At 44.5% G+C, this 27,696-nt stretch overlaps 1 protein-coding gene across 1 annotated transcript; it reads right to left on the bottom strand.

The window, feature by feature from the left end:
• Window positions 1–8: 8 nt before the first annotated feature.
• LOC306789823 (protein unc-13 homolog A-like) lies at window positions 9–27,643 on the bottom strand (the record flags this gene model as incomplete). The annotated part of the gene is made up of 41 exons (XM_079285891.1): window positions 9–2,957; window positions 3,292–3,448; window positions 3,542–3,628; window positions 3,992–4,048; window positions 4,356–4,503; window positions 4,907–4,987; window positions 5,094–5,150; window positions 5,794–5,917; window positions 6,338–6,481; window positions 6,591–6,679; window positions 6,760–6,837; window positions 7,327–7,404; window positions 7,504–7,647; window positions 9,121–9,217; window positions 9,314–9,440; window positions 9,609–9,694; window positions 10,111–10,238; window positions 10,394–10,528; window positions 10,842–10,931; window positions 11,207–11,275; window positions 11,545–11,698; window positions 11,896–12,059; window positions 12,755–12,870; window positions 13,013–13,182; window positions 13,322–13,463; window positions 13,671–13,898; window positions 14,560–14,779; window positions 14,887–14,961; window positions 15,597–15,675; window positions 16,242–16,279; window positions 17,490–17,592; window positions 17,736–18,842; window positions 20,139–20,352; window positions 20,628–20,657; window positions 21,018–21,090; window positions 21,274–21,344; window positions 21,905–22,028; window positions 22,157–22,274; window positions 23,827–23,926; window positions 24,139–24,168; window positions 27,622–27,643. 41 exons carry the CDS (start codon window positions 27,641–27,643, stop codon window positions 2,669–2,671), a joined length of 5,643 nt encoding a protein of 1,880 aa, XP_079142017.1. The 3' UTR covers window positions 9–2,668.
• Between the last annotated feature and the right edge of the window lie 53 nt (window positions 27,644–27,696).

Raw genomic sequence — 27,696 nt, 5'->3', positions numbered from 1 at the left:
AACAGGCGGGTAGATCATGACACAAATGTCCCTTTAATAGGAAGCAGATCACAACCAGGCTGCATTCCAGTTCCCCTCATTAAAGAACCATCAATAATGATAAGAAACAAATTAGAAACGTCCTTTGTAGAAAATAATTCTCTCATGCGAGTTCTGTGTAGACACTACATTCATATTGGTTACAGATGACGTATTCACAAGCTTTTTGAAAAAAAAAACATTGATGGCTTATCATGACATAGCTATGGAAATTAAAAATAAATGAAAAAGTTACATCAAAGAGACACGTGCTGGCACGATAAAGTTTCCCATCATGCAATTGTAAGTAGGTTCTATTCACAGGGTGGGCGTCATTGGTCTCCACGGAGTTGTGTCGGCGTGCATGCATGCATGTGTCATCTTACATGTGCCCTTTTGTGCTTGAGCAGAGATCGGTGTGTGTGTGTGTGTACATACATGAAGCAGGCAACCAACGAGCCCGAAACTGGATGATCGGTTATAAATGTTTTTTTGTTGCTTTTTTGAGCTACAACCTGACATGTCAAGTTTTGTCTTGAATGACTTAATAAACTCATAAAAACAATGTGTTAAATGTGGGGTAAAGCGCTTTTTTAAAATTTAGTTCACCCAAAATTACCCATTTTACGTAAATTAAATTTGGAATCTGTGTCCCCAAGCTAGTCGTGGTTTTGGATTTAACCGTCCAGTTGATCGTAAAAAGAAGGCTCCGCTGAGGAGAAATAACATTCAGAAGTTTTGTTTTTGGTAGAATTCAACAGTAAAGACAACATGTGACAGGCCAGCAGTGACCGCCGGTGTAGCTCTACACAGCGACAGGGAAACCTCACCGTCACTGACATCATTAAGTTTCACATAGAGTCTACAAACGAGCCGGACGAGGACTGTGAGTGTTTGCTCACTTTTCTTGCAGTGAAAAGTAAAAGGGGTTCATCACATGACGAGACTGAAAACAACAGAAATGCTTGGCGGCGACTCCGATGGCTTCTTTATTTGAGAAATAAAACCAGCTATGGTTCGTGCAAATTTGGTCCTAAAGGCAAATAGGAATTCAAAGACAAAACACGTTATTTCTTATCCAAAAATGTGAGAACAAGCTTACACACTTCCACAGCGGGAATTTTATGAGTCCACAACTAAAATAGCTAATAACTTTCCCATTCCTTGGATCTGGATATTGCAGTTGGTGCTCCTGTATTTATATTGACAGCGTATACATTTAGGTGTGTGAATAGAATATATTGCTCACAATCTCGAATCCCATTTTGCCAGGTGTGACAACCAAAGACACACATACGCACACACACGCACGCACGCACGCACACGATAACAAAATACACAACAGTGTTCTCAGGGAGTTTGTTCCTCGTAAAAACCACGAGGTTCCGTGAACATACAAACAAACCACTATTGCCTTAAATAGATGGTTTAGTGTGCAGGCAATCGTCCTACATCGCGTGTCCTTTGGGCTTCCTCCATAGTGTCACTCGTGAAAGACTCTCTGTGTGACGGTGTCTCTGTGGCAGAGAAGGGAGACGAGGGGGCACGAGGGGAAACGTTGGGGTCAATTTGCCAAAAGAAGCGTGGACAGTATGTCTTAGTGCGGAAACAAACATCCACTAATCCTGTAGCCCTTTTTGGAGTTAATGTGCACTCTAGGGGAGTGGATGTGTTAGACACTGGGGTATTGCTTCGTTTGTTGTGACGTGAAGCAAGAAGAGTGAAAAATAAAAAATAAATAAGAAGCACATTGTGGCCACTACCTTCTTCTTTATCAACACATATCAGGCTCAGCATGTTCCCACTCCGTGATAATGACGGTTAGTCAGGTCATAATTATGAAACCGTATTACACCAGGGGGATATATGCACCATGCTCACACAGGGGAAAATATTGAAGGACCCCCAACGTTTATGTGGGAGGGGGTACGGTCGCCGTGTTTGCAGCAAAGTGAATCACAGTGTTCCTGGGGTCAACATGCAGGACGCTAGTACATTTAGGGACAGACTAGAAGTGACGTTGCCCCGATTCTTTGGGCAAAAGGGAGCTGATCATAGATCTGTGCCTGAACTCCAACCTACGCAACACATCTCACCGGGAGGAAGACTACCGAGAGCAGACGACGAGGAGGGGTGGGGGGGGGGGGAGAAAGACCAACGCACTGGGAGAACGACACACAGTTGGGCAGGCAAGCAGACGGACGGACGGAGAGCACAGCGATGCAAGGACAGCTCTCCTGAAGACACGGAGAAGCAAAAGTGCAAAGTGGTCGTCCTTCACATGTTTCGCTGTTGTTCTGCATTATATCACATCTAAATGTACAGCGTATAAAAAGGTGCGATGTGTTATGGAAAAGACTGAGCGAAGGGTTAGACGAGTGCTCCCTAATGTGAGACGAACCCGAAACTGAAAGTTTTGAGTCGAGCTGATGAAATTTTCAAAATGAAATATGAATATTTATAAACATATTCCTTCATGTTTGCATTGATAATGTGAATGTTGCATAATGTATGCAGGTATATGTACAATAGAGGATGTTCATGTGTGTGCTTGTGTATTGCACACAGTTGGTTATCGATGTAGGTGTGACTATTACAGGTGTGCAGAACAGCCTACTATGTCCCTGGTGTGCACACGCGTGTGTCCCCCTCAACTACGGCCCTCCTCAGCCGAGCGCTGGTCCAATTTGAGCTTGACGAACTCTTTCGCCACGTCGTCGTTGTTGCGCTGAGAGAGGATGCGCAGCACCGTCAGGCCCGTCTCGTCCATGTGGACACGTCTGCCCAGCGGCATCCAGAGGGTGACGCTGCCCTTGCTGGCTATGTCCTTCACCTGCACCACGGACATGCCCACCGTGCGGTCCTCTCTGGCAAAGCAGTAGTCCTTCACACACACCTGCAGCTCGTAGCTCTCTGGACCAACCTCAGTGCCCAAGGAGCTGAAACAAGAACGAGTCCATGTTTTACTTCACTGCCTTATTAAGTGGTTTTATACTAGCATTCAACAGTCAAGTGTTTCAAACTCTTCCAATACACTTCAGTCAACCAGTATACAATTCACCTTGCAGTAAACATACATGTAGTTTTCATGTTATTGTCTTCACTGTATGTAATGTATGGTATTTGTTGTATTTCAATACGTCTAATTATAGTCTGCTGTGTTGTTAGTCTGCTGTGTTGCATGTTGTCCTGTCTGTCCTGTTGCACTGCAAGTCAACTCAAGAAAATCAAGAACGAAGACAATCAAATCCAGCAGAAATGGCCGACACTCACAACTGGAAGCTCTCAATGAACTTGGGTGACCAGGTGTTGTTCTTGGACTTTGTGGCAAATTTCCTCTTCTTGTCGCTGAGGTGAGGGCCGATGATGTAGACCTCCACGAAAGGCCTGAAGCCCTGAGCCTTCCACTTCAGGTCATTAGCAGCCACCACTGGAGGACAGACGGAGGATGAATTAAAGAAAGAAAATGTGAGGAGAACATAAATTGTGACAGCGTTGCCGTCTGCTCAGCTGTTTTTTTTACCTTTGACATTAATCTTGTGCTCTCCATTAGGTTGAGGCAAAATGTCCACGCACATGACCACCTCGCCAACTGCATCCACTCCAGATGCTGTGAAGACATGCTCAGTTGAATTTGTGCCCATTTGTCCTAGTCTGGCCATAGCCAGTGTTTTTATGTAGTCCAGAATGTAGCACAGCTGAGATACAGAACTGGGATGCATCAGCAGATTTTGAACTAAATTTAAACATGCAGAACTACACACACACACACACAGCTGCAACACACACACACACACACACACGGCTGGTAACAAGAAGAAGCAGAGTGCCACGGTCTTACACGACTCACTGTCTCGGGTTATCTTTGGTTTCTGACAGTTTGGTCACAAAGATGTCTGAGCACAAGTCTGAGCTGCAGCTGCAGGTTGCTGTGTGGGACATGCAGGCTTCACATAACATTGCTGACACGTACCTTTCTCTGGCGGTGTGTCTTCATTCGCCGTGCACCTGAGCCCTTTCCCTCCGTGGACTGAGAGGGGACGAAAGAAAGTCAGCATTAGAGGATGGCAACCAAGTATTACTTTATACAACAGGAGGAGAGCATGTATACACATTTTTAAAAACTGCAAAGTCTTCTAGCTGATTGTATAAATAGCTGGACAACTATGGTGTCCGTGCGACATTTAAATATATCTATCGCTCATGTTTTCTGCTCATCTAAAATCCATCTGTGGGCATTTAGAATAAGTAGAACTACTACCAGTATTTGCTGGTATAGCTACTGTAAATTCACCGAAGCAATTCATTCAATATCTGTTGCGGTGTGAAGTCCGTACCCTGAGCGCTCTGTGAGAGGACAAACTTCCTGATGAGCTTGTCTGTGGCCTGGGTGTACAGAGATAAGGCGTAGCGCAGAGACTGCAGGTCTGGACTCTTTTCCAAGAACGTCTTCTTCAGGCCCACACCGCCGGCATGGAAGTATTGCTGCGAAACAGATATGATGAATTGTAGATGCGTAGGCGGCAAGTGAACAGGCAGAAAGACAGACGGCAGTTAGGACACAGAGAGCTCGAAGTGGGCAATCTAGAAATGTGACAAAACTGTTTTGCAGTGTCAGCCCTGGAGCTATGGAGCAAAGGCAGAGTGACTATCTCCTCCAAACCTACACTAACTTAACCAAACATGATGTTTAAAGTTACATTACATTAGATTTGTAGGGTTGACGAGCATCACATTTCCTTGATCTTGAACCCACAGATACACAGACTGTCTGTTCTTTTGGTATTTCTTTATGTTAAGAAACAGACCAAACTAAATATTGTAAAACTAAAAACACAAGAGCACCAATTTCCCAGCTGTTCTGTTTGTGTGACAGAGCATACGATACCTTAATAGTGTCCAGCGCCAGCTCTATCACTGCACACTGTTTAGGACTCAGAGCTTTGGCCTCCTCTCGGCCCATGTGCTCCTGCAGGACGGATCAAACGAAGGAGTCAGTCCATGAAACGGTTCCCTTTAAAATGTTTATATTTTTCGTTAATTCGTTTTGTTTGCCGCTTTTCTATTGTCATCACCTTGAGCTTGGAGAGCTGGCCCAGCTCCTTAGCGGCGTTGAAGATCATCTGAGTGCCCTGTCGTGGAAAGCCAGACAAGTGAGTGGAGGTGGAGAAGGGAGAGAAACAAAAGGGTGGTGTTTGAGAGCTGTGCAGTTTAGTGGATGTGAGTTCAGGAGGTTCAGTGAGGACAGAACGCCGCATACACAAGAAAAGAGTTTGAAGAGTGAGGGGAAGAGAGTCAAATTGCAAATTCTATACTAATCTATACATATCTTAAACAAACATTCAGAACACACAAGCTATATCTTGGAAGGGAAAGAAGGTTTTAGTGCTTTGGTGTACGGTCAGTTAGTATTGCGATGTTGCCTCTGGTGCTACGTGCTGCCTTCTAAATCAGGTTTGATGCACTGGTATCCACAGAGAAGGAGAAAGGATTGTAAAACAAAACAACAGAGGCTACAGAGGGTGGTGTTGAGGCTCCTGGTAAAATGTGTTTCGTCATGCAGACAGATTCTGCAAATACACACACGCACGTACACGCACACACACACTTACAATGACCTAAGAAAGGAAGGAAGGGAGAGAGAATGGGGTAATGGCAGGATAGATGGGTTAATGTACACAATGGACCAAATCAATGAAAGGCACTGAAATTCAAAAGCACAGAAGAATGAAAAGATGAAGTGAATAGCAGTGAATGTCTTTCTTTACCACATACCGTCTGGTCAGTGAGCGTTGGAAGCACTATTGTTTTTTCCATCGTATTCATCACTAGCTTCCACAGCTCCTTCAGCACTCTCTTCAGGACGGTCTTCTCACAGATCTTAGCGAACAACGACAGGCTGAAACACAAAAACACAACCTTTCAACTGACAGACATGAAGGCAGCACTGAAACCCATACTTTCATTTATGTGTGTGTGTGTGTGTGCTCGTTGAGGCCATGTTCACATTCATAAAGGTCCTAACAATGTATAACTCACTTGTTAGACTTCGTAAGAAGTACTTTAATACCATACGATACTGGAGTATCTAAACAAAATGTTTTTTGTTAAAAGTTCGAGGAAAATCAATATTCTTTCCTAAAAATAATTTATTCCTCCAACAAAATATTGAATGTTGTCTTAGTAAAAGCAGCCTTTCAAGAAGTGTCATTTACAAATGGTGAAATCATGATCTTGATCAAAGACAGACTCACCAAGACTAAGAATCAGACCAAACATTTACAAACAGTGTTGATGTTCAATGTCCAGTCACACTTACTTGCTGTCCAGGAAGTCCATGATGGGCTGCAGGACGTTGTCGGCGTCCTGAACCACGCTGCCGTTGGCCGGGACGGTCTGACCTTTGACCTGGGCCAGGATGTCTCCCATCTGCCTCACGTTGTCCTCGATCTGTGGCTGGAAACTGAATCGCCGCACAAAAAGAACAACGTGCAAACAGACTTTCAAATCAGCAGGAGAAAGCGATTCCAACGCGTCTTAGTTCCACGCGGGAGTCAAACAGACACACCCACCTGACAGCAAAGATGCGGCTGAGGTCGTCCATAACGCTGTTGAGTTTGTTCTGCAGCTCCTTGAGGAAGTCACTGGCCTCCAGGTTCAGCTGGAAGAAGACAAATAGGATGAATAGAAGAACCGTGTTCTTATAGCACAATCACAACAGCAGCATGCATGGAAACTCACGTCTTTGCCCCCCATGGCCTCAAACATCTTCTCCAGCTGAACTCTGAGCTGCTGGATGTTATTGATGATGATACATGGCTGAGGGGAGAAAAAGAAAAATCGTTACACACTTCTCACTCCCGTTCCTCTGTCTGCTCCCGGTGTTTCATTGTAATCAATCAAGGTTAGTCCTCCTAACTTTTTTTTGTTGCTTCTTTGGCAAAAGAACTCTTGGTGATGCAGGTCAGGAGAAGCAAGAGTTTTCAGTCATTACTGCTCCTCTAGGGGCTCCTGGTCCCTCTGGGAGAGCAGCCCACTTTCCCCAGAGCGTACACCACATTCAGCTAATTACACAGCCCTGGTTCACTCTGAAACACTGCAACCCGGGCATGGCTACAACAGCGAGGAGCGGTTTATTCTGCGAAAATTAATCAAGCTGTCCACGTACACCAATGCTCTTGATGGAGCTCAAATTCTACCACTAATTCAATCACTGCCGTTTATTCCGCTGACTGAAATTTCCATCTGGTACCTTGTGGCTCCAACATTTTTACACACTTTTATGTCTTCTACTTAGTTAACGCTTACCACTTTCTCCTTCTTGACATGATTTGGAAAGTCCTTTGCAATGATGTCAGCGTAAGACAGCAGGACATTTCCAATGGTCTAAGAGAAAGAAAGAACAGAATGGAATAAGTGCACACTTGCAGTGAGAATCATATTGGGTAAAAGCAGTGCGTGAGAGCATTAGCAGGTGGAAGTCACCTTGGCAAATCTCTTCATGTAGTTGCCAACGATCTGAGGGTCGGGACACTCCAGTTTGCGGATGATTTCAAAACTCTGATTGAGCTGAGAGAACACGTCTACCACTGAGCAGGAGAACAAAGCGTGCTCCGATGTAACCTGGAACTGCAGAAGGAGAGGAAAAGAGGGGAAAGTGTGAACGTGTGATGCTGCAGCACAGTAATCCCAGCGAGGAGCTGGATTCCCCCGTGGTAGATGTTCACAGTGCTGTTACACTTCATTGACAGTGAAACCGAGCCCCCTTTTTCGACTGAACGTGGCTGTGATCGAGAGATGTGTGCGGCGGTTCATCTGAAAGCCTTTGGATGAGATAGATGGAGGAAATCAGAGGGTTATGACGAGTAGCAGGACCTTCATTAACAGCTCGGCCCATGAGTGAATAGTGTCATATTATGTGACTGGGCTTGGGGGCCGCTGTTTTTGCTGACACGGGGATGCAGAAGCTGCCTGTGGCAACAGTAATTGGACCCAAAGGAGTCCTGACATATGAGCCAGGGGAATCTTCAGCTGCTTTGAATCGACCTTCTTGTTGTGTGGATATGTAGGCGCGAGTGAGACTGGGTATGTACGGTATGTGTGCATACATCGACTTATGCCGTCGCAGTCGCACTCCTCCGCATTGAAGGTTTTTTAAATTTGCCTTTGGTATATTGAGTAATTATTGATTGCCTGGAGGCCTTGAGGCCTCCAACCTGCTCTTCCCAGCCCCTCGAATGTGCCGAGCCAGGAGAAATGGAGTGAGCTGCCTGAATTTGCATGAATACATTTTATGAGAGGGAAATGCTGCAGGTAGGAGGTCAGATTTAAGCTTTCATAGTGTATTTTATTACCGTCTCAGCAGAATTGGATTGTTGAATTTTAGTCAAACTTTAGTCTCACGTGACTCAAAACTCTTTTCTCCATATTTTCCCTGCACACTTTGCTGTGGAAAGCTGACATTGTTTATTCAACGAACAGTTAGACATTTTGAGAAATATGCTTGTTTTCTTGTAATTAGATGAGAAGATACCACTGTCATGTCTGGGCAGTAAATATGAAGCTTCGACCTGCACACAGACTTAAAACAGTCTACAGGAAGCCACTGCACCCTACTGAGAAATAGTCAGTCACCCAGTAAAACCAGTGTTTTACACTTTTCGTGTATGTATTCAACAAACAAGGGATGACATGTTAATTAGTGAGCTTTAGAGGTGCTGGGAGGTAGATTTTGTTACTTTCGTTCAGAGCCAGGCTGGATGTTTCCCCCTGTCTTTATGCTAAGCTAAATTAGCCAGCTGCTGATGGTAGTTTCATACTTTACAGGTGTTTTAGTGGTATCAATCTTCTCCCGGAATATTAAAAGTAGTCCTATGAATATAAAATGAGGGCAGGAAAACAACTCAAACCGGGCATTTGAAACGTAACATTTGAAAACTAGGAGTTGTTGGGTGTGGTCTCGGATTTAGAGGTTGTGTTTTAGTGTTTTATAGCACTTGCAGAAATGCTAGCAGCAGACTGTGGCTTCCTTTATGACAACACCTGTTGGTGTGCTAGTAGGCTAGCATTTTACCAATGAAGGATTGAGATGAATGCAGTTACCCCGTCTTTTTTGTCCCGCTCCAAGGCTCCATGCAGAAAATCTCTGGACACTTCTTCGTTCTCGTCCAACCACATGACGACAAATGGTTCAAACCAGCTGCAGGACAAGGAAGGAGCAGGGACAACATGAGTCTCTGTGCCAAAGAGGTTGCTGTAGAAGGAAAAGTGTGGATGCGGTTTATAAGAGACTTACGCTGGATACTCGGGTACGTGCTTCTGGAAAGTGGACAGCTCCTTGACGTACTCATTGTAGAGCCACTTCACCTTGAAGTGCAAGTTCATGTAATCGGCGCTTTTACACTGGCGGTTCTTCTCATGCTCTGAAATATCAAAGAGAAACACAGAATGAGGAAAGTCCCATTTCCTCCCTCTTTGTCCTTATATACAGTAGTTTACACATAAAACACACTCAACAGACTAATGACTGCTCTTATTTCTCGCCTGTGATCTCCCCCCCCCCCCCAGCCCAACAACACACAAACACCTACCCTCCATGGCGTATTTCATATCTTGTGCAAACATGTTCCACATGACTTCAGCGCTGATCCTGCCCACGTTCAGTTCCTGGGGAAACCTGTAAGAGGCAGTACTCGGTCTTAAATCCAGCTCTGCATCCAGTAATGGTAATCTATCATTTAACAAGATGACCCCGCCTCATTTTTATGTAACTCCATCAGTGTTTGTTTTTTAGCATTTCTATATTAACAAGACACAGTTATCATCATTGCCACCCAAAACAAAGCCAGTGAGTTCCTTTATATTAATAATCACAAATATTAAATTAATGGATTTTAAAAACAAAGAGCATCAAGAGAAAATAAATACCTAGCTACACACTCCTCTCTTTATATTCTATTGATTTGCCTTTTATTCTCTAAACTAATACCATACAGCGACTCATAAAGTCTTAGTTCTTCCTAGACTAGCCTTGAAGTGCCTCTGCATGCATAATTTAAAGGAATTAGGCCGATGTTATGAGTAAAGACTCACTGATTAAGGCAATGAGTGTAGGAGTTTTTGTCCTCCTCTATGATGGAGACGATGAGGGTGATAAGTTTGGACCAGAAGTCCAGGTTCTTGGTGCTGGGGCCCTGCTCATCTGGAGGGACTGCCTTTGACTGGAGACAAAAAGAGGTTATGGACTCATATCGTAACAGCTTTGCAGTGAGAGCACAGTATCCGCACTAAAGGGCAGGAATACTGCAATGGCATCAATTACAAACACACATATACCCTACTTTTGCTGCAAACACACACACACACACACACTTACAGGGTCTGTCTGATATTCCCTGTTGTAGAGGTCGTGGCAGTTGTTAAAGATGTACTCGTAGGTGGAGTTAAGACAGGCTTTCACACAGTCCTTCACCACCTGGCTCGCCCTGGGGGGACTCTGCAACTCCTGAACCTGAACACAAATGTTACACAACAATATTGAATCCAATTCACCTCAAAGAGCTGTCAGACACACAGTCTCAGAGGTTGTCTGAGTGGGAATTTAACCATAAACCCAATGAGCTGCACAAATCCCACCGAAACACATGAACACCCTGACACACACTCACACAGAGCTATATGAGAATAGCTCATGTTAGGATAGGGTAATGTTATGCTGATTCTCGTTTCATGCCTCAGGCTACTTTCCAGAAAGCACTAGAAATTTGTACCATTTTAGTTTTTAAGTGCTATTGTGAAAAGAAAAGTCTTTAAGTCATCCATACCTTCATCCTAAAGAATGTGATGCTTGTCAATAGATCAACTGTAGACTTGAGGTCTTGTAGTCTTTCAGGACTGCTGGCAGGGAAATTATTCTGAAAGCACATTCACAAACAAACAAAGCGACAATTATAAACGGCACAAAATGTTCACTTTAAAGTTTAAGAGGTTTCTTTTTCTTCAAGTAGTAATATGATACACACAACAGTGTCCATATCAAAACAACATCATTTTCATTTCATCCCAAACACAGAACAGACATTCCTATACATGTACACACAGAACTAGCACAACTAGAGGTGGACGGCAGCAGGAAGTAACTTAGAATCAAAGTGTGTTGCATTTGTCGTGACACAGAAGCAGTCAGTACCCGGTACATGGACAGGTCAATCCTCAGCGAGTTGTGCAGCTGATCCAACAGTTTGACAAACCTCTCCTTCTGAACAGGAAGAGACACAAAACAGAAAAAGATTATTTGTCACAATTTAACTACACAGACCCCAGGCAGGAACTGACGAGCTCAGCTGATTGGATGTTTGGAGAAGTAGGCAGGACCACATTAAAGTAACTTTCATCTACAGCCCGAGGGACCAACAGCTGTCATTTCTTCGGAGTTTTTTAAAAGCAATATTCTGAAGTATAGCATCTTTCAGTTTGAATATGGGGCTGGTTGTAGAATACAGTCACATATATGAAGAAGGGACTCACGCCAAAGTTTGATGCAGCAAATCTGTCCGAGGCAGAAACATTGTTGGAGGACTGGGTGGTGTGGGCGTAGTAAGCATTGATGTTGGCAAGCAGGGTGCTCATCACAGCCGGCACTCCCGGGCACATGTACTTAGATGACAAGCAGGCAAAGTGGCTGTGGGGTGGAAGTGGCAAAAATAACATTTAGTGCATTTACTGTATGCACTAATCTCATGTATTGGAAGAATAAACTATATGTAGTCATAATATCCCTGTTTAAGAACAAGTGGAATAAAACCAACGCTTCTAACTCAGGATACTCTTATTTCATGTTCTAAGGTAAGCATGCAGAGTAATGGCTGAGGGACTGACGTCATGGCCTGGTAGATGGACTCTACTCCATATCTCATGGCAAACTCATCCACTATCTCCTGAGGAGTCTCCTCAAAATACACCTTCCAGGCATCGTCCCCTTTGGCATCAGGGATCTTTACTACGCCGCCATTCTGCTCCTCAGTGGTGTACTGGAACAGATGCTGAAGAAAGAAAAAAAAAAAATAGCTTCTCAAATACATCTAACCAGAAAGATAAAGGCACGGTCATACAGATCCCTTAAAGAGGCCTCAGATCTAGTGTAAGCGTTGACGCTTGGATAACCAGAAGCCTTAATGACACCAACCGAGTGAGCTTGAGGTAAACTGAGAGAAGCTGATTGAATTTTTAATGGTTAAGAAATGTAAAAAAAAACACAACAAACATCCACTAAATGTCAAACTATAAATATGCCCAAATCCACCTTGATTTTGACTTTCAAGGTCATCATTTGAACACAGCTGATTGCCAAAGCAGTTTCCCAGCTCCTCACTAATTTCAGGATTGTCCCTCATCCCCTTCTTATAATCCTGCAGTGTAACAGGATTATATATGAAACTGTGAAATAGTCTATTGGACTTCATGACAGACTCATATGAAAAACTGTGTCCGTGCCCGTCCATTATCCAGAGAGTCCATACACTCCTATATTGGTGAAAACGGCTCAATAATTCCAAACAATTAAACTTTAAATGTTACAACAAACCTGATTTAATTTAAAGAATTTAAAGAGGTTATAAAGGCAGAAACACAGAATTCACAAGGTGATTGATTGTGTTATTGTGAAACTGGAACTAATTACCTCACAGGCAAATAATCACAACAACAGTTAGAAGATTTCCACCAGATGTCCACTGACCTCATGTAAACAGGTGTACTGGACATGGTAAGGAGCAACCGTCTCCTCTCCTTTGATCTCCACACTTATGTGCATCCGGATGGCTCCTGACACAGCAGACTTATCAGTTCTCTTGTCTGTCAAAAGAAAGTGAGAGATGCTTTCTTAGTCGACTGAAATCTGTTGCATCTACAAGAGAGAAGCATTAAATGATCGGTTTCTTGTTCCGTTATCTCTGTGCGACTTGCTGCTCGTCTTTGCTCTTGTCTTAAAACTCACCCAGGTTGTACCAAACGTCCATCTCCCCACTCAGAGTCCGGACTTCGATGATGGTTTGGCCCAGGAAGTCATCGCTCTCACGTTTGAACCTCTGTTTCACGCGGGACTTTATGTCGTCATCCTCGTCCCACACGCGGACCTTGATACGGTCCGACGAGTTGTGGCATTCACTGAATAAGGCAGAGACAGAGACAGTGTCTTAAATATTTTTTCTGAGATATAACACTAAGTTAGAGCCCTACACCATCCAATATAGTGTCATAAAATGAAATATCAGCTTTTCTTTTTGGAACGTTCTACTGTACTCACAAGTGAAAGTTTTCTTCCCAGACAGGGTTGAGGTTTCCATAGATGGTCTTGGTTCTCTTCTTGGTCTTTCCAACTTGAACAGTTACATAAGGGTCACTGGAGCCAGTTTTGTCTTTAGCCTGCAGCCCTTGAGCACAAACCACTGAGGAAGAGATATTAAAACATTTAAACAATTACCCGCACAGAAGTCTGACTATTATTTATATTGTACTTTTTTTTTACAATAACAAAAGAAAACAACAGCCATGATATCTAATATCAGAAACAGCATGTACATTATATTTCTAAAACCCAAAATAACCAATCACAAATTTGCCTCAGTGGACAACATACAACACCCTTTACTCACCGGTGATGCTGATCTTCGCTGACCATTTGGAGGTCCCATCAAGCACGCTCTGCTTGATCTGTTTCATTTGCGTGCCATGCGTTGTCTTGTCGAGGGCGAACACTTCCAGGATTAGTTCAAAGATTTCTGGTTTGTTCCTCTCTCGGATTTTCATGCGGTCTTTCAGGACCATGATGATGTTCTGGGTTCGATCCTCTGCCCCGTGCTTGGAGCTCTTCTCTGCAGCTCCTGATGAGATGGATGAATGAAGAGAGGGTTGTAGGAAGAACAGTTTATACTGTAAAATATAGTCAAGGCAATATGGCGCATAGGCTAGCAGCTTATCTCCTGTTTCCCTGCAACCCACGATAGCATCAAATCAATTTAGAAAATCGTTGACATTTCTTGGCCAGGAATCAAACCCCAAACATTCCAATATTACGGCGGAAACTGTATCCACAGACAACCAGAGAGTAAAATACCAACAGACGCCGTCAAGATCTTATGAGACTCTTTGGAGATAGCAGAGTGAGTAATTATGCATTGCATAGATTGACTCCAAAATCAGTATGGGAATTGGATAAGTCACCCCGAGTGGAGCTGAATTAGTCAAAGCAGTACGAATGCAAAGGCTTATGGGTAGAAAAGAGAGGAGAGGCAGGGGTATGACAGCACATTACTCAAGAGATGAATTAGAAAGGAAGCGGGAGGAGAATGTGAGAGTGGATGGAGGACAAAAATAATGGGATGTCAATCAGGCAGAAGGATTCAGAGGAGGTGCTAACATAGTTTTAGGGTTTGTGTGGAGGGATGAGTGTGTATGCCAAATAAAAAATATGAATTTGTTTAAAAGTGTGTTTTTGCGCGGGTGTGCAAAAATGTGTGCGTGAGTTAATTCTGCGATCCTTACTCTGCAGGCAGTCGGCATTGAGCAGATCTTGGCACTTATCGTGGCATTTGACGCCGCACTCAGAGCAGCGCATGCCTTGTCGGGCGATACCCCAAAGCAGCCCCTCACATTCGTAGCAGTAGGTGGGCGTGGTGGCCGTCCACACCTCAAAGTTGTGTGGAGTAGTGGAGGAGATCGGGTAGATCAGAGCCTGCAGGGTCTTTTTATAGACATGGCTTTTCTGAAAAAAAGGGCATGGCGGAGAGAAATGTGAGTTTGACACCAGTAGTGATTAAAGGTTGGAGAATCCTGAACAGATTTGTGTAGGAGTGAGATGAGGAAACCCACCAGCTCTTCATTGCCGAGAGTGGTGGAAGCCATGGCGGAGGTGATTCCAGCCTTGCGAGAGCTCTGCACTAGAGACTGGGGACAAACAGAACAAAACAGTTTATTTTTGAAGGTGAACTACACAGTGGACTTCATATTTTTGTTTTGATTTAGCCATGAATACATTCGTAAGGGACGAACAAGCACTCACCATCAGCTGATGAGTCCAAGCAGTGATGGAACAGAGGAGGAGAGGAGACAAAGACACAATATGTGAGGACTTTCAGACAACGAGCTGTACAAATATTTATGATGCATTGTGTGTGTATGTGTGAGCCACTATGCATCTGAAAGGTATGCCCCAAACTCCAGAGAACATTGTAACTACATTGACTAATTACTGTAATTATATTAACACCACAGATATGCAAGATGAGTAACCTTTATGAGTATAATCACTTTGGATTACAGAAAAAAGGGAATGCTGGGACGTAAAGACGAAATATGTTTAGCTGTTTTCAACCAGCTATGACTATAAAGCATCAGAGACAGGAATAGAGATCATTGTTTTAGAGTAAACTGAGACTAAGTGAAACCAATAATCTTTGCAATAAGAATGATTTCAGGGCACCTCCCGATATTGGTGAACATTATTGCTTATGTGTGTGTGTGTGTGTGTGTGTGTGTGTGTGTGTGTGTGTGTGTGTGTGTGTGTCTGTGTTTTTCCTCACAAGATCTCTGATTGGAGGAATGGCTTTCCTCTTGCGAAGGTCAGGCATGCTGTCAATACTGTACAGTGCACCTCCCACCCTGAATGAGAAAGGAATGAACAATTATACATTCCTATAAATATGTTCAGCAATATTTACAGCAGATTTAACGATCATCAAAATGTCTTACTATGAAATTGTGTTGAGTTACTATGGGGCAGATGTAATTCCCTCCACCATTGTTCCTAACGCTGCTGGAGAGTTTAATTAAGCAGACTGCCTCATCTCATATAGTGGGAATGACACTCCACAGGCCCGGGTATAATTTGCTGAGTTTTTATTTTTGCTAACTTAGCACTTATTTAGTATGCAGCCTGAGTTCCACTCTGAGGTCTGCCTCATCTACAAATGACCTGCCAGCGAAGTCGGGGCAGCCCACAGCATTTAATACTCACTGGCCAAATGCCATGAGCGGAATGAGCCTGAACGGAGGGTTCCCGGACTAAAGAAGGGCATTTTCAATCCAAAGCAGCGGTGGCAGATTTCCACAATGAGCTGAGGATCATTGTAGTTGAGGTTATGGAGTTATTGCATTAACTAATACACTGTGCGATTTATAATTAGTTCCATGCAAGAGAAAGTATATTACTTGAAGAAGACACTCACCCTCCAAACCACAGCGAGCTGGAGATCTCTCCTCGAGCCTGAGAGAAGAAATGTCAGACTAAGAAACAAGCAACCGTAAGTTCATCCTGCAGCCTTTTCAAGCATTCATATACTGTATGAATAAGCTGCATCAGTAGATGCTGTGTTTTTTTAATCAGTGGTCGTAAGTGGGCTGGGTCAGTAAAAACTCTGATATTATGCTGTTGCTCTAGAATCTCAGATCCCTCTCACAATTTGTAAAACTGGGAAATAAACCTGCCAAGACTTGATCCATAGGCACGCACAACTGGGAACTCAATAGGAACCAATACATGTCACCTTTAGTCACGTCATTAGAGAATACAGGTTTTGCAAGTGTTTTGCCTGAAATATGTCTTTGGAGAATGGGATGCAGTGTGGCTTATAATCAGACTGGATGACAGCTCTTGATAGAACAGAAAAGATCAAATTGTTGTGAAGATGAGTGAGCATAGCGGAGTTGCCCGTTTACACACAGTGAGAAGTTCAACAAGACACCTTTCCTTTGTGCCTTTCCTTCTTTCTCCCAAGCATCCGATCAGGTTGTACCTACCTGTCAGCATGCTCCAATGACGGCCGAGCAAAGTGCATGCGAGTGTCACTATGTCAATGACATGAAACTGAAAAGCAAACAAAGTGGGGTTTCGGCACAAACAAAATAAATAATAAGACAAACAAAAAGGGAGGCAAATGTACAAAAAACGCAACGTGACACACATCAACATAAACATCAAAGCAAGTGATTAATTCTCTGCACAACTGAATTCAAAGTTAATGAATAGCAAAATAATGTGAATAAAATATGCAAGTGAAAACTGATCAAGCAAAAATCGAATGTGTAAAACTATATCAAGCAGTTTTGTCAGGGAGTGACGTGGTGCTGCACCTCAACTCAAATAAAAAGTGCGCCGTCTGTCGAGCCATCGGTACTTTTGTTTTAAGGAAACTAAAAGGCAGCGGTCATAAAATCTGAAACACATCAAGTCTGCTTTCTGCTGTCCAGCAAAAAACAAGATCAAAATAGAACTCAAAACTTACTGGATGTAAGGTCTTTCACATGAATAATGCACTGCACATTCATATTTCAAAAACTTTGGACACACTTTTAGAGTCTCTTGAACTCGGGTATATCTTCTAAATAACAGGGTGGAACTGAATCAGGCCTGCAGCGCTGGGATTCAGACTGGACTGTTTGGAATGAGAGGGTGGGGTTCAAACCAGGGCTCTTACCTCCCGAAGCTGTTCTAGGACTTTATTGTAGAGCCTTAGCCAGTTCTCTTTGGCTCTGACTGCTGGATCCACTGGCTCTTTGGGCTCCTCCATGACTGGAGGACTAAAACAAAAACAGTTTGACTTTTAGCAAAAATGTCTTCAGCGGATACATTTATATGATTGGTGGTAAACGTGTTGTTGCTCTTCTAGCCTATTTTTGTTGTTGAATTTATTGATCTGATTCCGTTCAACCTTCTCCCCTACCTTTCAGGCAGCATCTCTTCTTCCTCGACTGGTGTCGACGGCCTGCTCTCTTCGGAATGCTCCGCTTTCTCCTCCATGGGGAACGCCTCCTCTGGCTGAGCGGGGGGCGTCCTGGCCTCTTTTTCCAACATCATTTCCTCCTCTAACCATGGCTCTTCCTCCAGCTGGAGAGCCTGGTCCTCAGGGGCAGCTGACTGTGCGGTGGTGGCAGCACCATTGAGATGGGATTGAGGCTGCCCAGGGGACTGGGTCTGTTGGGAGGAAGGGCCCACGGCAGTCGAGGGGGGCTGGGAGGCCGAGTTAGCCGCATTGGCAGGGTGGGATGGAGGGACAACACTGGCTGCAGCAGACTGGTGTTGTTGAGATACGGCGGAGGCTGGAGGGTGAGACTGGGCAGGCTGCCCGGTGGGAACAGAAGACAAGAAAGTCGAGGCCAAGCCTGTGACGGCAGCAGTTAGAGGTTTGGCCATTGAGAAGAAGGAAGTGGCAGATGAGGCTGGCTGTGGCTGCGGCTGAGGCTGTTTAGGTGGTTGGGGCTGTTTCGGTAGTTGGGCTGTTGGTTGACCAGAGGGGGGCTGTGCTGACGGGGCCACGCCAGGTGGATGAGACTGGTTGGATGTTTGGTTGGGGGGTTGAATAGGGGGCTGCTGTTGGTGTAAAGACGGCTGTTTCTCCAGAGGAGGTCTGGAGCTGGGTACATCCAGAGTTGGGGGGGCTGTTGAGGTTGGGGTCGGGGTAAACGGAGGCTCCATGTCCTCACTGAGGGTCCCATCCAAGTTGTACAAATCCTCCTCTTCATAAATCCTCTCCTCATCCTCATAGAGGCCCTCCTCTTCTCCCTCGTACAGTCCTCCGTCCTCCTCGTACAGAGCCGCCTCCTCTCCTCCGTCTTTGCTGTAGCCGCCCTCATCGCTGTACGCCCCCTGGGTCTCATCAGGGTCCCAGTCTGGAGAGCCTTTACTGCAGCTGACCGAGGAGTGGCAGGAGTGGTAAGAGTCGTTCTCGTCGTAAGGGTCTCGCTCTCCATACTCAACACCGTAGTCCTCCTCACTCAGCTGACTGCTGCACCGACTCAGCTCTGCAGACGATGCATAGCTCCCCGACGGACTGAAGGGAGGAGAAACGAAGAGAAAACAGAAACAGAAGAGGGTAATTGTTAAAAAGTTGTGAGGGATACAGTGTTTTTTAATGAACGTAGAGGCACTTTCATTCAGGTCATTATTGCATGTATACATGTACACATGAATGGTTTACCCTCCTTTTATGAACCATAATCTCAAAAAATGCTTACAGAGCAATTTATTAGGAGCACTCAATGGCCTCTACACTTTACATTCTATCGGACAGCCTTACTAAAAACCTTTTCTACATGTCTTTGGATGGCCAGGAATAATGTTGACAGCTAATCGATGCAAAGCACTGGGGATACAAGAGTACCAGACAAGCACAGAGAAATAGAGCAGAACAGAAAGGTGAGGGGCCTCCAGAAAGCTGACAAAAGAAAAAGAACAAGCATCCAGAAATGGAACAAACAGGGGGAAAGTATTTATAGTCCCTGATGAATGGGGATATTAAAAACAGAATAGAGGCACAGAGAGGAAGGAGGATGGTTGGGGGTAGAGGGAGATAATGAAGACAAGAAGGGAGTGGTGAGCACAGAGACAGAATAGAGGGAGAGAGCACAGGGAGGGAGGGAGGGAGAGTAGAGAGCTGAGAGGAAAGAGAGGAATAAGAATGGGCAGGGATGAGAGGAGGTTGCTCTGTCCAATACACTCACACAAGCAGCTACTCTTATGTGCAGTATTGACCATTAGATTGGCAGTTGAATAATTCATAAAGCAAGAGGTGAAGGGATGCATAGTTTCAATCCCAGTCTGTGAGAAATATGTCAATACGAGCTGAGAAATTAAACAGTGTTGTAAACAACTGTGAAAGCGAAATAGCATTTGGTCTGTAGGACCCAATGAAGGACTGGCGTGCACACACACACTCTAGTGGGCATGTCTGTCTGAGGTGTAAATAATGAAATGAATGATGGGGACCAAGTCAAGTTGTTTGTGATGCTGATTCTCAGCAACTTAAAACTGTTCACTTGCTCCGCCTCAGCTCCATTAATGTAGAGGGTGTGTGTCTTTGCCTCCCTTTCCTAAAATTAACATCAGCTCCTTGCTTTTATTGATATTAAACAGTAGGATGTTCTCTGAGAACCACTCTGAAAGACTGTTGATTTCCTCGAACATGAAGTTTCATTGTTGCAACCGATCTAAAGTCACCTCGTGCTCTAGATTGCAATGCCCGTTTTTCCCAATTTCCTAAACAAAATAATTTATCAAACAAAACAAAAATGTATAATGAAGACAACCATTCCTTTAACTTCCTGATCGCACTGAAGCAGGTACACACCTGACAGCCCTCTGATGTTGGTAGTCGAGGTCTTGGCTGGTGCCAGAGTGTGGGTAAGAGAGGCTTCTGGAGCTGCGGTGCTGTTGGCTGATGGGATACTGGTGGACGGAGGCGTTGGGCTGGGATGTGCTGTAGTAGGGAGGGGGGATGCTGTTGCTGGTTTCACTGCGATAGTCGCTGTCCCTGTCGTCCACAGCACTGTCTGGGTCTTCATCTGCACAGAGGAACAAGAGAAGACAATTCAGCAGTCTTACAGGTCTCCTCGCATTGTGCAGTAATCGGAGAAAAGAGAAGCGAGAGAAAGAGACAAGAAAGTGAATATGAAAGAATGACAGAATGAAAGCGATGATCCCAGTTGACGACTTCTCACGTGGCACAGAGATAAGAGTACAAGTCCGATACTGTTCATCCAATATACATGTTGAGTCAGCCCCCGTAAACCTCTTTTATTCCCCAGATACTGATGTACTGCACTGCATGTACACTTACTTAGTTGGTCTCCCCATAGACTCCAGTTACCTGCAATACAACAGCAAGGTGTCAGTATTGAACATAAATTGCACTGGTGTCCAAACATAAACACGCATTCACACAATTAAAGCATTAATGTTCCCACATTGAGCTGGTGAATGGAAAGAGAGCACAGAGGGAGTGCTGAGCCTCCGAGTCTTTCCTCCTGCACCCGCCAGCTGGCTCAGCAGCGCAGGCCTCCGGACATCCGATACCACTATCGACCCTTTACAGTGCAGCAATCTTTCACCATTTAACACACAGCAACCCGTGTGTGGTCACACGCATACTGAGCTTAAGCAATCTAATTACATCTCGACAGTTAAACACATAATTCTCTTGTTCAGCACAAACAAATGAGTCACTCACAGCACTGGGTTCCTGGTACACGTAGAGGGCGTTCCTGCTCCTCCTGGACAGAAGAGACAGACAAATATAAAACCTATACTTCAGATTAACTTGTAAACAAGATGTAAATGTTATGCCTATATGCAGGAAGTGGAGAAAAGGTACAGTTGGATTTCATCTTGTAATGCATGATATAGTTAATACCCCAATGTATCATGTTGGCATGCTCCTAAAATGTGAGTGCTGGGGTATTAAATCAAATGGGTTGACAGCTTACATCTTGGTCCCTCATGGCATTGAGCTGCTCCAGTTTTTTTGCCCAGTATCGTGCCTCGTCCTCAGGGATATCTGAAAACAACAAGCCAGACAAACTCAGGTGGAAGAAACAACCCTGAGGATCAGCCTTTGTAGGCTGTTAAAAGAGTTATTCACGAAACATTTAGTTCTCTGTACAAACTCCAAAAAAATGATGACAAAGTAATTTCAAAGAACCCATTTGCAAATATTATTTGACCCAGATACTACAGCCTTAAAGCCAAACCCCTATCAGCAGGTTAGGTTCACAAACTGAGGAGTCAGGTGTACAGTATCGACTTGAGGAAGAGGAAACGGTAAGAAAATAACCCCCAATCAATGTTAAGAGGATTCCAGCGAGCTCACGGAGAGGGAAAGGACACTAACACCTTCCCCACGTACACACAGAAGAATACACAAGTCACTTTAAAGTGGGTCAGAGAGTATTTGGTGTTCATATATCACCGTTTGCTGTGGAAATATAAAGACACACATCATTTATTCAAGTCCTCGTCTCCTTCCTTCAAGGGTTGATGATTTCCTATATTTTCATATTCTCATCTTCTCCATCCTTTTGACAGTTTCTGACTTTGATGCGAACATTGATTTCTCACCGAGGGGCAGTTCAAAGCGCGTGTCGAGCAGCACCAGGTGGAGAGTGGGCTCTTTGGTGCCGCAGATCTCATTATCAGTCATGATGACCTGAGAGTCCAGTGTGAGCCACTCCCCCGGACCTTCCTGCGTAACAGAGAGACATTTTGCAGCTGACACAAGCGGATGAGCATGATGAAAACATGTCCAACCACCAGCTGAGTGAGTCCCTCGAGTGTTTAGCTACAGTATTTCTCAAGTGGTTAGCGGCAAACCTCATTTGACTGCCGGATGCTATGGAGGGGAATCCACACGGTGCCAACCATGGTGTCCCAGATCAACCCTTTGTTCCACACCTCTACTGTCAGACCCAGGTCCAGGCGGTTAATTTCGCTGGATAGGAAGAGAAAGACAGACAAAAACGTTAAAAACCAAGAGAACATGTAACTGCCTTAGTATAAAAACTAAATGTAAAAACAGCTGTGGAAAGTAATAATTATACTCCATTCCATTTAAATAGGAAATGTATATTTGACAGCTGTAGTTGCTTTTCAGATTAGGATTCTACATGAAAAAAACATATGATTAACATAAAAAATACAGTTTAAAGAGTAAACCTGTGGTCGTTCAAGATCAAATTATGCAATATTTCACAGAACAGCAAGAATTAGAGAAAAGTTCATTTTTCTGAAAATACTTTTAATTAAGTAGGAGTTTGAACAAAGGACTTCTTCCATCACCATTTAAAGACAGATGCTAAACACACAGAGGCACTCACACACACACTCACACACACACACACACATGATGCACAGTAATTACTTGAGGGCTTCATTGTGCCAAATATAAGACATGTCTCTGTGGGAGCAAGCCTGAGAGAATCTAACATAAAACATTTACAAGACAGTAAAGCAGGACCGACAGAGAGACAGAGACAGAGAGAGAGCGAGATGAATGAAGGGAGGAAAGAAGAGTGTGATGAAGGCAGTGGAGGAGGTGATTATATCGCAAGCCTGGAGGAAGAGAGTGGGAACTTTAATTAACAAATAGGGGGACTGGATTTCCCGTCTCAGTGGTGACTCCTTTAAGGAAACGTGGCTGTTTCATTCATGGCTGTGACGGAGGGGGGGGGGGGGGCAGTCATTTAAAGGCAGTTTGAAGGAGGGGAGGAGGCTCTCTCTGCAGCACAAACATTACATCACACAGCTTCACTGATGCAACCACAATGCTCCAACGCCTCCGAACATGTTACAAATGCACAGGAATCCGCAGTCAGCCTTGCCTGCTGCATTCCACATGCGAAAGGATTCTCAACGTTTATCGCCCATATGCATCTCTTTCTCTTTGCATGCCAAACACCCTGTGTTGTATAATGTTTTAATGATTGCAACAAGCTCATCATTCCAAGACTTATTCAAACACAATATCAAACAAAGTCCTGTAAAAGTGGGAAATGCTGCTCGTGATGCCCAGAGAGCAGAAATATGAGGAGAGGGAATATGAGTGGAAAGGTAAAATGGAAAGATGAGGAGGAGGAGGGGGGGCCGAGCAGATGAAGATCAAGGCGTCGCGTTTAGAAGAAGTGACAGAGGAGAGCAAGGAGGGGCTGGGAGGGTGCCACGGTTGTGAACGAGGATGAGAGAAGGCAAGGGTGTCGAGGGAGAGCAGATGAAAAGGAGGATGAGGCGGTTGTCGGAGGTGCGGATGTGGAGAGGAAGAGCAGCTTGAAACAATACAGGGATGAAGGGCACTCGGGATGGAGGAGGGGAAAAAGGGGAGAGGGGGTTGATAGAATGTAAGAGATGAAAAACACACAAAAGCACTCAAGCTGCTGATGTGGAGAGTAGATGAGAGGATGAAAAGAGAAAGTAGAGGAAAGAGCGAGGGACAGGGAGGAACAGGAGGAGAGAGAGAGAGTTCTGTCTGAAGATAATGACGGACTCACAACATGAAGTCTTGCTCCCAGCTGGGCAAGTTGCCCCTGACAGCAATGGTTGTGCTCTTCACATTTTGTACCTTTAGAGTCACATAAGTGTTGAATTTCTCTGTTCAGGAGAGAAGGGGTGAAGAAAGAGATGGGTTACAATGTGTAGTCCCTGTGAGATATAGATATTATAGTCTACAGAGTAACTGCTTCCCATCCCTCCAATTCCATTAATGGCTGCAGCATGTAATGTGTCCTCAGTCTGCTTAAAAGATTCATGTCAGACAACAGCGAGTCTCTCCCTCTCTCTGCTGCCAGGATCCCGGGTCTTACCTTGGGGTCCATCCAGCTTGGCTTTCTTCACTGTGGACACAGAGAGGGACAAAGTCACACAGAGGAACGCCATCTGCTTTCACAACAACAGGAGGATGAGCATGACACATTTAGACACAGTCCGTGAATTATACATTAAACTGGACTAAGAATTTGAATACATGTTGGACATATTTTCTAATCCCCACTGACTGGCAATAGGTATTCAGTGGATACTCAATAACTGCTTGAGTGTTAACGCAGGGAACAGAATTTGCAACTGTGCAGATTTGGAATAAGTGCTCTGCCTTTTCTTTTTGCCATAAGGTCCAGACATGTTGGCACTGGGTGTGGTAGCAACACATAGAAACACACACTGCTGTGCTTCATCAGTATGGGACACAGAACCTGGAAGTACAGAATATACCGACGTGCAAAAATAAAGAACCATATAGATTTAAAACAGATTCCCTAAATACTCATGTTAATAACGTGTTTTTATGAGAAGGAATTCCAGTTGTAATAGTAGTCGATGTGGTGCAAAAGCATTTCATATTTCAGGGCCCAATAAAACCTGTTAACTTTGGGACTGTATTTATTGTACGAGCATTCAAAGGGAACATGCCCACCGTTATCAAACACTTTGAAAGATTTTCCAGAGTTACATTTAAATCCCAGGCTCTCTCTCTCTGCAGCATCTTTTTTTTTACCAGCTTTGACGTAACTCACACATACATTTTTAATGCTCCACTACCTGCTGCCCTCCACCACACACACACACACACACACACACCACACTGCAGGTGTGTCCACATCACACACACACATTTGCATTATTAACATGCAAATGAAAGCTCATTATGCTATTGTAACCAAACCTGCACCTTTAATCACCTCTTGAGAAACGCGAAGCGAACACTAATTCACGACTTATTTCACAATGTTCTCCCCGGACCGTCCGCACCAGAACCGGTCGCCATCAAAATAAAAAGTTGACATAAAATTGCCCCGAGTCAGCAACGCACTTTTCTTGTTTCTATTTCTCACTACTTTTACTTCGTATTTCTTTTCATGAATCACACAAATTTCCAGCTCAATCTGCGGCTTAAGTGCCATGCTGTTACGTCAGCAGGCACAGAAGCTCTCACACACACTCAGCTGCTGTGACTCACTCACACACACACACAAACACACACACACACACACACCTGCAGCAATGACACAAGAAATAAGAAACCTCTGCTTCAATACAAAAACACAACGAATGAATGAAGACAAGAAAGGTGTCTTCAGCAGTCCTTTTACACCGTTTAGGCAGACCACGCTGAGTTTTAGTGCCAACACTAAAACAGCCCTGGAAATACATCAGTACATGAGGAGGATCAACAACAGAGGAATTGGATTTTCGACAGTGGAAAGCTGAAGCTTAATAACCACACAATCATAAATCTCGATGACAAGGTGAGTTACGATAAGAAATGTCCACAAGCTCCACAAATGTATCAAAGCAGAAAGGAGGAGCACAACACAAACACTGTACATGTCGCTGCCTATGACTCATAAACAATACGCTGTAACATTTGGATAAATTGACTCAAATGTAGGTTAGAGGTAAGTAGCCTGGATTCAGAAAACGAGGTCAAAGCTATTACCATCTATCAAAATCTCATTAAATGTCTTTAAGGACATAACAAATCAAAGTGCGTTTGTTTTTTTTATTCTTTTAATCAGAGAATGTGCAGCATAATCTGTTCAGCCCGCAGCAGTACATTTTGTGCAACCCTATTTCCTTCATTCAGGAAGTACCTCTGACACAGCCGACTGTGACTTATGGGAACTAAGCGGATTTCCAAGAAAACAGAGACTTGACAGGGAATCAAGCGAACCCTTCAACGTGAACCGTCAAGAGAATGTAAAGTAGGGAGCGGGTGAGCCGAGTTCAGCCATCCACTGACGTGATTCAGATCTCTTCAGGATTATAAATACAAACGCAGATCTGCAGTAGTCCTGCTGACAGAGACATTACACTCTCAGATCTCGGGACACAGAGAAAACTACATTTAAAAAAATGTGTAATATCTGCAGGAAAAGATGCCTGAGTTCATCTGTATCTGAATTCTGCTTTGTCGGCAGATGCTCCAAAAGAGGAAAAGTGCTGCCTATTCGAGAGGCGCAAAGTATACTGTGGAGGCCAGAAATAGCTCCGGTCAGGTAAGCATGAATGATGTAACAGGAACAGGAAGAGGGCTCTCTGCCAAGTCTCGTAATCTACGACACTGACAGCCGCAGCCGGTGTTTATGAATGAATAACACTCAGGGTCCTAATGACACCCGGGACTGACTCAGTGCAGAGAGGCTCAGTGGGCAGGAACTGGGATGGGATGAGGTGGGGAAGCATCCATAATGGGCCTGGTGTAGAAAAGGTGACTTTGAAACCCCCTTCATTTTCATTTTGTCGCCATCTACACGTCTGAAACTGAAGCATACCTCCACACACTCATTTACTGACCAGGGCTCGATCGGATTTAGAGCCTAAAGGATTCGTTCATTAATCAATTAGGTGATCAACAGAAGAGTTGTCAAGCAAAACCACAAATATTCAGTTTCCTTGTACTTCAATGTGAGTTTTTTTTTATCGTGAAAAATCATAAACACACTTCAAGTTGCAGTAAAATTGCAAAGCAGTTGTCATCCCTGTATGTTTCAATGAGTTAACGCAACACTCAAGTTGTTTTTGCAATTATGATGATTCAACGAAAGCCCCCCCCACACACAACATGGGTTGTCTATTCCCTGATCACTGCACCCAGGATGTGAAGCTGGAGGTGGTGCCACTTTATGAGCAACCACAGCAGATGCTTATTCATCGAGTGTCAGCATCAAGGAACGGTGACGCATCGCTTCGGGGGTGGGGGGGGGGGGGGGGCGTTGAGAAGAGACGAGCATCTCCATCCTACTACAAGTATTCCCTCACGACTACAGCGGAGCGGCAGAGCGGAGGCGGCGGTGTGGCAGCGGCAGCAGCTTCAGCATCAGCGGCAGCAGGGGCTTTTCCTCGTCCTCCACCTCCTTTGACTGCCCACGCATGAATGAACACAGCAGATGACTGACACACACACACACACTCAAACACACCGCAACAGTAAGGGGAGGGAAACAGCGGTGCTCCTCCTTACATGAAGACATTAATAAAGTCCTCGTTCACACAAGGAACCTTTCTATGAGTAACGTCAAATAAACAAAATGTCATTCAGCAACAGTGCCGTGAAAAGTCTCCTAGTGGCATCCCCCCTGCTGTGCTGTCCGTTGAGACAATAGCTCCGGTGTGATTTAATTAATGATTGATCAGCACAACCCGCTCTGCTAAACGTCACACAGACTTTTCTACGGAGCCGGTCGCCCGCAGGGCTCTGTCAGACAACCGGTGCAGCTAAACCTGGAGGAAGTGACAGCTGAATAGCATCTAACGGAGGGTCTCGTCACCCCTTTAATCTCCTCTCTTACCTCCCACACATAGCAGGGACATCTCTGGTAGCGGTGTGAGCGTCCCCGGCTGTCCTCTACTGAGAGCTCCGTGAT

The sequence above is a fragment of the Melanostigma gelatinosum genome (genome assembly GCF_949748355.1).
Source record: "Melanostigma gelatinosum genome assembly, chromosome: 15".
Classification (NCBI taxonomy): Eukaryota; Metazoa; Chordata; class Actinopteri; order Perciformes; family Zoarcidae; genus Melanostigma; species Melanostigma gelatinosum.
The sequence above is the reverse complement of the archived record's forward strand: the minus strand, read 5'-3'. Positions and strand labels throughout refer to the sequence as shown.